Source organism: Zootoca vivipara, chromosome 13 (assembly GCF_963506605.1).
Source record: "Zootoca vivipara chromosome 13, rZooViv1.1, whole genome shotgun sequence".
Taxonomy (NCBI): domain Eukaryota; kingdom Metazoa; phylum Chordata; class Lepidosauria; order Squamata; family Lacertidae; genus Zootoca; species Zootoca vivipara.
The window spans coordinates 45,521,151-45,532,814 of NC_083288.1; the positions used below are offsets into that span (position 1 = coordinate 45,521,151).

At 43.7% G+C, this 11,664-nt stretch overlaps 2 protein-coding genes across 2 annotated transcripts; both read left to right on the forward strand.

Moving 5' to 3' along the window:
- Positions 1-476: 476 nt before the first annotated feature.
- Positions 477-1,475, forward strand: LOC118095716 (olfactory receptor 6M1-like). The gene has a single exon (XM_035136948.2). The coding sequence runs from the start codon at positions 477-479 to the stop codon at positions 1,473-1,475; it is 999 nt and encodes a 332-aa protein (XP_034992839.2).
- A 3,860-nt stretch (positions 1,476-5,335) lies between these two features.
- On the forward strand, positions 5,336-6,307 carry LOC118095715 (olfactory receptor 6J1-like). Its single transcript, XM_035136947.2, has one exon. It carries the CDS (start codon positions 5,336-5,338, stop codon positions 6,305-6,307), a length of 972 nt encoding a protein of 323 aa, XP_034992838.2.
- The last annotated feature ends 5,357 nt before the right edge of the window (positions 6,308-11,664 follow it).

The following is an 11,664-nucleotide window of genomic DNA, read 5'->3' on the forward strand; positions in this document are numbered from 1 at the left end:
CCTCTTGGTTGAGGTAATGCCATTGATTTCAATAGAATGAACATCTGCAGAGTCAGAGCGTAAAATATGTACAGTTTTGATTCTGCTCCCTCCAAATCATCAGGCTCCCTTGACACTGTTAGTGAGCACACAAAACCAAGCAGAGCACCCTAAGCCTCTTGAAGGGAGAAGAGATCTTTCTTAGAGAGCTGGGGCTCACATTTAAACCTGCCCAATGTGCACTTTCTAGAATGAAATGTGAGTCGAAGCACAGCCATACTTCCAATTTCACACTTCTCCGAAATCTGCAGTGCAATTCTTCAGCCCAGTAATGTGTACCAAAATGCATATACGAGGGCAAAGTTTCAGGAAACTCAAATTCAATAATTCCTCCTTTAAATGTGAACGAAATCTGATTTCTCCCCCATCCAGAGTTGAACATCATTTGCAAATTTTGTTTTGCCCCTGCAGAAAAGAGCAGAGCCCACCATCCATCCATGCCTTATGCCAATTCTTCAGCCGTGCGGGAATTCTACCTGGTGGGCTTCCCCACAGAACCTTCCACCCAGTTGCTTCTCTTCTTCCTGGTGTTGACCAACTACCTCATCACACTCTCAGGGAACGCGGTCATCATCTGCATCACCCTGTCCGACCATCGCCTGCAGAGCCCCATGTACTTCTTCCTACGCAATTTTTCCTTTGCAGAAATTTGGTTCACGACGGTGACGGTGCCTAAGCTTTTGGCCGGGTTCCTCTGGGGAAGCCACACCATCTCCTTTGCTGGTTGCATGACTCAATGTTACTTCTACTTTCTCCTCGGAGCTACTGAGTTCTTGCTTTTAGGAGTCATGTCCTTTGACCGCTATCAAGCCGTGTGCAACCCCTTGCGCTACCCAGCACTGATGACCAGGAAGTTCTGCTTTAAGCTGGTCTGTGGGACATGGGTAGCAGCCTTCTTCAACATCCTTGGCCCACTCATCATGGTCACTGGTCTACCCTACTGTGACTCCAACGTCATCAACCATTTCTTCTGCGACCGCACACCCTTGGTGAACCTGGCTTGCACCAATACCGAATGGGTGGAGACCATCAACTTGGTTCTGGCTGGGGTGCTCATCCTCGGATCCTTGGTTCTGACTGTCATCTCTTACTGTTTGATCACCCTGGCTGTTCTGAGGATCCCCTCCGTGCAAGGTCGAAGCAAGGCCTTCTCCACTTGCGCCTCCCACATGGTTGTGGTCACCATTGTCTATGGCAGCCACATCTTCATGCATGTCCGCACCACACACACCTATACTGAGAGGGTGGACAAAGTGGTGGCTCTTTTGACTAGTGTGGTGGCCCCATCGCTCAACCCCTTCATCTACACCCTGCGCAATGAGAAGGTGAAGGAAGCCCTTCGAGATGCTGCAAGGAAGAGAGGACTGTTCCTCAAGGAAGAAGTAAAGGAAAAGACTGGGAAGAACTTTCACAAAATTGTGGCGGGTGAGATGTGAAGCTGCTGGTGTGACCGGATGTAGGTCTTGGGGGTCCTGCTACATTTCCACAGGGAAGGATGGGAGCTCCTTCACTTGAGTACCTTCAAGGCAATGTTGGACTAATTTCTGTTTATGAAACAAGCATATTCTGCTTTCTTCCCCAGAGCAAGAGGATTTACTCAATGTAACCCAAGAATCACTGTATGTTCCATTTATTTACTTCTACTTCTAGGTTAACTAATACATTTTACATCTCGCATGTCTTAAACTCCATTCAACATCCATATGGTTTCCAGGAGGTCTCCCATCCAGGCACTGACCAGATTGTAGTCCTTACTTTTTTTGTAACAATGTGGAGAGAGGTTTGCCAATTGTATTATTGAGCTAAATCGGATCCTATAAGTTTGCATTGCCTGCATTGTATAATTCTGACTGTGTGGCTTAGCCCCATATTCCTGGGTGCTTTCCTTTGCCTCTGTGCATTTCAGTGCCACTGTGTCAAAGTGTAATGAAAACATTCAACAGCTAGACAGGATGGCCTTGCCAGAAAGCACAAGGAGCATCAGGAGATGCTCAAGGTCTACACCAGGAGATGACGCAAGTATCAGGCACACTCAAGGCTGCTTGATAGCATTGCTGAGTCAGTTGTTTATGAGAACAACCGGACACAGGAAGATCCTTATATGGATTTGCAACCTTGCGTGCGCACATTACAGAGGAGGCGGAAAGCAGCCCAAGAAGTGTATAAGAATGTTTGCAAATTTATGTTTCTTTACTCTTGTCGTGAAACATGGGCCACCAAGAGTCTCTTAAATTTAAGAATTAAATTCTTTCTCTGGAACTCAACCCCGGTGTCGTTTTGACTATCTTTGTCCTTGCCTGGGCGCAACTTAAGGACCCTTATCAGCAAATAAGGCTGCAACAAGTGTTAAAAGGACATCCCCTGGCTGCTTTCTCTGTCCAGTTTCCCTCGTGCGAATCATTTCCACCACCACTTCTTGACTCACCCCCATCCAGTCTGCAATTGTCTTTGCAACATATGTTTCTAAATTCTGTTCTTCCTCAGAAATTGGTAATCCTCTTATTCTCAATATTTATTCCCTCTCTCTTAACTACAAAAGAAGGATTTGATATTCCAGATAATTTTGTCTTTCCTGGAGGCGTCTCACAGTTCCCATAACAGCTTCCTGCTCCTCTTTGAGATGGCCCAGTTCCTCACTGCCCCCCCCCAACTTGTTCTGCCCAGAAGTGAAAGGATTTTCCCACTCCCAAGCTGGACCATACTATCTTCCCTTTACACTTTTGGGCCCTCTCCCCCTGCAAATCCTTATAGAAGAATGAAAGGGGAGAAAAGAAAAAGTAAGAAGACCAGAGCAAAAATAAAAATAAAAAAGAGTGGATAATATCAATCTGTTTCAATACCTCTGTCACCCAGAAATTAGTTAGTTAGCACAGCCAAATCCTACTTGTCAAAATCGACAGGCCCAATATCAAACAGGAGAATTCAGACATAGAAATAACCAAAAAAGGAATAAAACCTGTACAAACAATCAATCCAAAATTGTATACTTCTCTTCAGCAGTTCTTTTCCTTATCCAGAAAGTAGCCAACTTTTAATTTAACTTAATTATAATCCAATATGTTATAGTCCAGTTCTTTATTTGTAATCCAATATATTATAGTCCAAATCTTCAAATTTCCAGCTTTAAGAGATATGCTTCCAAAAATGTCAAAAGGTGCTAAAAGTTGCTTGCTGGCAGGTAGTGTTGCAATAAAGTTCCCTGGTCTCAGTAAGCACTTATATTCTAATCCCACTCCAGCTGTTCCAGGTTCTCTTTTCTTTCTGGTGGATTCCTCCCCCAGTGTAAATAGAGAGTTCTCCTGCTTAGCCTCGGTTGGTGCCTCCAAGTTCCAGGGTTTAGAGTTTTAAAGCCTGTATATCCAGTCTCTTCATGTAAAAGTCTTTTTGCCTTCTACTCTGCCAAATATCAGTCTGTCAAATTGTATCTCCACCAGCTGTCAACTTATATCCAAAAGTTACCCTCTGAAAGGCAACCTGACATTACTGTAACCAATATGTATCCAAAAGAAAGAGAGTCTCTTAAAATTTCCAGTTGCTAAAAAGTCTCCATTAGCTGCTACTTATACTCCTCTCCCATTAAAAAAGAGCTCCTCGCAGAGCCTGTCCGCAGAAAGCGGAAGCTGACTTCCTTTTTGGCTTCCGTTTTCCCCAAATTAGTTAATTTACGCCTAATTTCTTCTTTAATTTTTTTCTTTTCGGTTTTTACCTCTGATCAGAAGATCCACTGCTTTTGGCAACAGTATGTGGCTTCGGCTGTAGGGGGCAATGGAGCCATGAGCGGATTCAAGCCCCTTCCCCTTGCAGCACTTCCAAAGGGAATATCGGGGTTAGGGGGAGATCCCACGCTCTGCTGGACCCCTGGAATCCCCACTAATCCGTGGTTTTTTCCAGGGGGGGGGAACCTAGTCCTGGCGTTCACCCCCTGTGCCATATCAGCCAGGACCGTGTCATCTTTAATCGGACGACACGGAGCGCACCGCCATTCCACTCTGCAGCAGACCGGAAGTCAATTCCGGTCAAACTTAACTATGGGGTGGAACACTACAATCCCCAGAGTTCTTCTCTGGCTTGGATCTTGATTTGAGCTCCCAGTTCCCCATTTTAAGGAATTTGCTCCCAGAAGAGCAAGCATCATGATTGAGCAAATGGATAGCTTTAAAAGATGATTAGACAAACTCATCAAGGGCTATTCACTATTCACAGTGTCTATGTTCTGCCTATGCCATCAGAGACAGTATGCATCTGAATACCAGTCACTGGGAATGACAACTTGTGTTGTGTTCACGTTCTGTTGTGCAATAATTCCTATGGGTATCTGGCTGGCCACAGTGAGAACACAATTCTTGACTAGATGGGTCTTTGACTTGATGCAACAGGGTTGTTTTCTATTCCAATTCTCCTTTCGACTCAGCATCCCTGTGATGTAAGTTCGGCTGAGATATACATAGTGATTATCCTAAGGGTACCAAGTGAATTTCACAGAAAACAATTTTTTTGAGTCCAGAACTCTCCACCTGGAATTGAACACTCATTCCAATATAGTACATTTGTAAAAGGGAAAATTGGTTTATTTATTTATTTATTTATTAATTATTATTATTATTATTATTATAGAAAAGAACTGGATCAAAAGAACTAGATAAAATTTGGTTTCATCGACTACCACATCAAGTTTTGTATTAGAGAATTATTCTAACAATATCCCTGGAGTCTGTCTCTCTGGAGCCCCACTAATGATTTCAGACTCTCAATGCATTACTAAATGGGATTCTTCAAATCTTGTCCTCTCTCATATGCACACATTGGGAACAATTCAATTCTAACTACAAATGGGCGGGTTACTTGCCACAGAGCATGGAGGGAGGAAGATTTTTCAGTAGAATTCTTCTTCCTATTTTTAAGAAAACATGGACAGTTGAGATCAAAGAGGGTTGAAGAATGGAGTATTTTACAAATCAAATTTGATAGACAGACAGCAGGTTTATTGACAGAACACAAAATAACTTTGAGTATCTGGAAGCATCTTCTTTGCAACCATGCCTACAAATTCAATATTGGACATGACTGGGTTCTTGCTTGCTACTGTAAGTAAATGTTCACGTTTGTCATAATTGTGTTTTTGATTTAATTCATTTAGTAGATTTATATTCCATCTCAAATAAATGACTAAAAAGTGTAGTGGGAAAGATGAATGAGGATTTTAAAGAACATTTTGTGTGTTGGGTTCAAGTTCTGACTCTCGCAATTCTACTATTCCTTCAAGAGAATGTGCTGGGAGTGATGAGGGGAAAGTGTGATGGAGAACCAGAGCGTGTCTGAATTCATCCTACTGGGCTTCTCCATTGACCGTCAAGAAGAGATCCTTCTGGCTATCCTCTTTTTGGTCCTGTACGTTGTGACCGTGTTGGGCAACATATTCATCATCTTTGTGGTGTTGGTGGACAACCGGCTCCACACCCCAATGTACTTCTTCCTTGGCAACTTTGCTGCCCTAGATATCTTCTTCACCTCGGCCATCAGCCCACAGCTGCTGTGGAACCTCTTTTCCAACAACAAGTCCATCTCTTTTGCTGGCTGCATGACCCAATCCTATTTCTACTTCTTTCTGGGCACAGTGGAGTTCATCCTCTTGACTTCCATGTCCTATGACCGATATGCTGCCATTTGCAAACCCCTGCAGTACCATGCCATTATGAACAGCCAGGTGTGTATTCAAATGCTGGTGGGATCCTGGCTGGGTGGATTCCTCTCGGTCCTCTTTCCCACCATCCTGATCACCAGATTGTCATTCTGTAGGTCCAACGTCATCGATCATTTCTTCTGTGACAGCGGCCCACTGCTGGACCTGTCGTGCAGCGATACAAGTTTCATTGAGCTGATGGACTTTTTTCTGTCTGCTGTTGTCATCATATGCTCATTGACCGTGACTCTGTTTTCCTACATGTTCATCATCTCAGCAGTGATGCGCATCTCCACCACCACTGGCCGGGCTAAGGCTTTCAACACCTGTGCTGCACACCTGACCATAATCTCCATCTCCTGCGGCATCAGCATCTTCATCTATGTCACACCTTCCCAGAAAGAGACATTAGAAATTCACAAAGTGCCCGCCATTCTCACCACCATCGTCTGCCCCTTTCTGAACCCATTTATCTTCACATTGAAAAATGACACTGTGAAGCAGGCACTGAAAGATGTATTGAGACAGTGCAAGGTGTTGATCACTCAGAAAGCTTGGAGCTCCTTGCAAAAGAAAAGACCCTTTTAAGTAAGTTTAGAGGTGACTCACAGGGGCAAGGGGGAAATGGAAGAAACTAAAACAACATCCAATTGTTTTGTTTGGGAGTAACTGTGTAGTCAGGGACGCAGGTGACGCTGTGGGTTAAACCACTGAGCCTAGGGCTTGCCGATCAGAAGGTCGGCGGTTCGAATTCCTGCGACGGGGTGAGCTCCCGTTGCTCGGTCCCTGCTCCTGCCAACCTAGCAGTTTGAAAGCACCTCAAAGTGCAAGTAGATAAATAGGTACTGCTACAGCAGGAAGGTAAACGGTGCTTCCGTGTGCTGCTCTGGTTCGCCAGAAGCAGCTTTGTCATGCTGGCCACATGACCTGGAAGCTGTACACCGGCTCCCTCGGCCAATAACGTGAGATGAGCGCCGCAACCCCAGAGTCGGTCACGGCTGGACCTAATGGTCAGGAGCCTCACCTGTCCTGGGGACAGTCTACGGTATATCTAACAATCCAGGATAGCAGCGGGAAACGATGCTGGAATAAGGGAATTTCCAGCAAAAAAAGGGAAAGTTGACAGTTGTGGCTTGGAATAAGGGAGTTTCCCGCAAAAAAGGGAGGGTTGGCAGCTATGGTGTAATCACTGTGATTAAAGGGAGGAGAGGCAATGGCAGATGTATATAAATTCTCTATTTTATTTGTGTAATTTTTATGTTTTATTGAAACTTTTCAGCGAGAAAATAAAGTGAATGAATAGAAAAGAAAAACGACAAAAAGAAAAAGAAGAAAACTTGAAATTGTCATAGGATACAAAATATAGGTATATAAGTATAGTGTATATATACCAATTTTGGGGGGGGGGATTTAAAATTCTCAAATATACACCAATTACATGAAGTTTGACAGCGTATAAATGTAGATGGACTCTCCATGCCCTAACTTCTGCCAAAGACTGATGTTGATCATTGCAGGGGTTTGGACTAGATGAGCCTTGGGCCCCTTTTTAACTCTTTGAGTCTATGATTGGAAAGAAAATACCATGGTCCCCTTTGAACAATGGACCAAAGATATGACAACTCTTGCAACAAATGAATGGATTGCTTTTAGCGGCAGGTGGTATATGGATAAATACAATGGTATTTGGAATGCCTTTATTAAAAATATATAATGTATTTCGTATTGTTTGGAAACCTCTATTTTCTTTAAAAAAATACCCCCCCCTTTAAACATGGTGCATCTGGGTGAAATGCAGTACGTAACTCGAGGAAGTTGAACTTGTGGACTAGCTGACATTGCCTGGCATGAATTCTCATCAGTGATGGTCAATAAGGCCCCAGTGGTCAGGGACTGTGGGAGCAACATTTAGAGGGCCACATGTTCCCTATCCCTGATATGAATAAACTGACTACAATCAGGCTTCTTCTGGGTTAGGGTGCTGAGGAAACATTGAAAAATGACACTGCGAAGCAGGAACTGAAAGATGTGTCGAGGCAATACAAGGTGTTGATTACTCAAAAAAATTGAGGTCCCAGATAAGTTTGGAGGTGACTCAGAGAGGCAAGGAGAGAATGAAACGAAACGAAACAACATCCAATTGTTTTGCTTGGGAGTAACTATGTAATCACTATGATTAAAGGGAGGAAAGGCAATAGCAGATGGTGATAAATTCTCTATTTTCTATTAAAAACCAAAACAAAACACTTTGAACATGATGCATGTGTGAAATGAGGTTCCTGTGTTTCTCCGAAAATAAGACACCATCTTATATTTATTTTTCCTCAAAAAAACCACACTACGGCTTATTTTCAAGGGATGTCTTATTTTTTCCCCTCCTCCTCCTCCTCCTGCAGCAGCCGGCATATCACCATGTCTTATTTTTGGGGTATGGCTTATATTCCTTGAATGCTTAAAAATCCTGCTATGCCTTATTTTATGACCACGTCTTAAAATAGGGTAAACAGCGTATATAAATTAAAGAAGCTGAACTTGTGGACCTGCTTACATTGCTGTACACGAGCTCTCATCAGTACCAGTCGGTTTGACCCAGTGGATTCAAGGAGCAACGTTTAGGGGGCTACCAGTTCTCTATCCCTTATATAAATGAACTGACCATGACTAGGCTTCTATAACACCCTAGGTCACCCTGATATTGGCTGGTAGCAGATTTAGAACATACCAAATAAAATCCTTTCCCACAAAACACTAAACTTCTGGAGCTCACTGCTGTGGCAAGTGGTTTTTAGATTGCTTCAAAAGGATATGTTGGGGGGGGGATCACAGAACAACAAAAGAGTATTGTTGCTGAGGCAGAGTCCAGGGATGGTGAACCTCAGGCCCAATGACTGACAGCAGCTCTTCATGTCCCTTTCGGGCCCTTAGGACTATTTTTCAAGCCACCCCCCTAACCAATCCTGCTTCACAATCTCCTTGAGTGTTTTTGCCCAGCTACAACGTAGCCCTGAACTCTGATAAAGTCTCTTGCTAAACTGGAAGGAGGTGTCTGTGTGTACAGTGGTAAAATTAACACTCATGCCTCCACCCACTTAACACTCCTAGCTGACGCATCATTGGTATGTGGCCCTGAGAGGGTTGCCCAGAATTGAATGTGACCTTTGGGCTGAAAAAGGTCCCCATCCCTGGACTACTCAGTGTAGGCCACAAGATTATGGGCTACACAGTAAGCTGTCTTATTCTGAGACAGGTCATTGGTTCATCTAGTTCAGTATTGCCTTCTCTGACTGACAGGTACTCATTGAAGACAACACTGAGCTTGATGGATCAATGTTCTAACAGGAACTTTGGTCTGATGCAACTGCATATAACCTTGTAGTTTTTGTGTTGTTGTTGTTGTTGTTGTTTAGTCGTTTAGTCGTGTTCGACTCTTCGTGACCCCATGGACCAGAGCACGCCAGGCACTCCTGTCTTCCACTGCCTCCCGCAGTTTGGTCAAACTCATGTTGGTAGCTTCGAGAACACTGTCCAACCATCTCGTCCTCTGTCGTCCCCTTCTCCTTGTGCCCTCAATCTTTCCCAACATCAGGGTCTTTTCCAGGGAGTCTTCTCTTCTCATGAGGTGGCCAAAGTATTGGAGCCTCAGCTTCAGGATCTGTCCTTCCAGTGAGCACTCAGGGCTGATTTCCTTTAGAATGGATAGGTTTTAGCTTCTTGCAGTCCACGGGACTCTCAAGAGTCTCCTCCAGCACCATAATTCAAAAGCATCAATTCTTCGGCGATCAGCCTTCTTTATGGTCCAGCTCTCACTTCAGTACATCACTAGTGGGAAAACCATAGCTTTAACTATACAGACCTTTGTCGGCAAGGTGATGTCTCTGCTTTTTAAGATGCTGTCTAGGTTTGTCATTGCTTTTCTCCCAAGAAGCAGGTGTCTTTTAATTTCGTGACTGCTGTCACCACCTGCAGTGATCAAGGAGCCTAAGAAAGTAAAATCTCTCACTGCCTCCATTTCTTCCCCTTCTATTTGCCAGGAGGTGATGGGACCAGTGGCCATGATCTTGGTTTTTTTGATGTTGAGCTTCAGGCCATATTTTGCGCTCTCCTCTTTCACCTTCATTAAAAGGTTCTTTAATTCCTCCTCACTTTCTGCCATCAAGGTTGTGTCATCTGTGTTTATTTTAATCAAGGTCAATACAATCTGATGGCACATGATGCCACCACTGAGACTAAGTAGGTCTCTGTCTGGTCAGTGGTTAGATGGATTACCCCTTGAGAACCATATGTGCACGCCACCTTGGATTCCATGACGAAAGAAAGGCAGAATGTAAGCGTAAGAAAGGAAATAATAAAATTCAGAATTTTATTTATGTATAGACACAGTGTGGGAACCATGTAGATGCAAGCATTGGCATGATGAGTGGAAAATATACAGATTTGCTAAAAGGCATAGAAATACAGGAAGCTGCTTTTCACCAAGTCATATCATTGCTCCATATGGCTCAGTATTGTCCACAGTGATTGGCAAAAGACTCCCAAAGCTTCTCCTTGCTCCGATGCAACCATAACCATAACTCTAACACCAGCCCTATCAGGAGATCCCAAGGGGCAAAACCTGGGACCTTCATCATGCACTGTATGTGCCCTACCACTGAACGTCTGTCCTGAAGTCTCATTAAATTTGGTGGTAGATGTGCTGCACCTTGTAGGATGACAAATAATGGAATCCCTTGGCTTCCTGTTAACAAGCAAGCCTTGCCTTGGAATGTTCTTCTGATTGCATCCCCAGAGAAGATGAGAAGATAGAATCATCTTAGGAAATTGAACACACTACAGATTGAAAAAGTAAGCTGAAGAAGGGGAGGGGAAATGAGATTTTGGATGAGAAGAAGCTTCAGATTTTTCTGTAGAGTACAAATGGAACATTGTCTTCTTGTTCAACTTGTGGACCCACCTCACTTCCCATTTTCCCTTTAAATACTTACGGAATAATGTCTCTCCTGTCAGTAAGTGGGCCTTTTTCTGTGTCATTCCCTTTCCTTCCATTCCATTCTGTGTATACATTTTCCACCAATCAATTCCAGACAAATATCATTTGTATAAAACTATTTTAGGAGGAAATCCCCTCCCCACATGTTGTGATCTCTTATTGAAGAGGATGTTCATTTAAGCTCCCAAAAATTCATGCTTAAAACACTGGTAAGCAGGGAAAGTGGGGAATGATCGTTTCATGCTGTCTCAGTTGTTTTCCTGGAACAACAATTTTGCCATTTCTATATGCTCCCAAACCAAATTAAGCCAACGGTAGGATGCGGGTGGCGCTGTGGTCTAAACCACTGAGTCTCTTGGGTTTGCCGATCAGAAGGTTGGCGGTTCGAATCCCTGTGAGCTCCCGTTGCTTTGTCCTAGCTCCTGCCAACCTAGCAGTTCGAAAGCACGGCAAAAAGTGCAAGTAGATAAATAGGTACCACTAAAGCGGGAAGGAAACAGGGTTTCCATTGTGCCAGAAGCGCTTTGTCATGCTTGCCACATGACCCGGACAAACGCCGGCTCCCTCAGTCTGTAAAGTGACATGAGCGCCGCAACCCCAAAGTCATCTGCGTCTGGACTCAACTGTCAGGGGTCCTTTACCTTTACCTTTAGAATAAGCTAATATTACATGAAGTGGTTTGTGGGAAGTGTGAATCTTCAGTCATCAGGGCTGAAGACTAAATGACCTTTGAGGTTCCTTCCTTTCAATGCAGTGATTCAGCAAAGTCATTTCGAACTCAGGGAAACTTACCTCTGAGTCTTATGAATGTGCTGTTGAACAATTAAAAAGAGAATGGACGTTCATTCATCACTAGATGCCTACAACCAAGAAGAAGAGCACGGTCTCTCATTAAATGAAATGGAACTAAAAGGAATATCAGACTGGATCTTGTTCATATGCTAAAGTGAGTATTTTT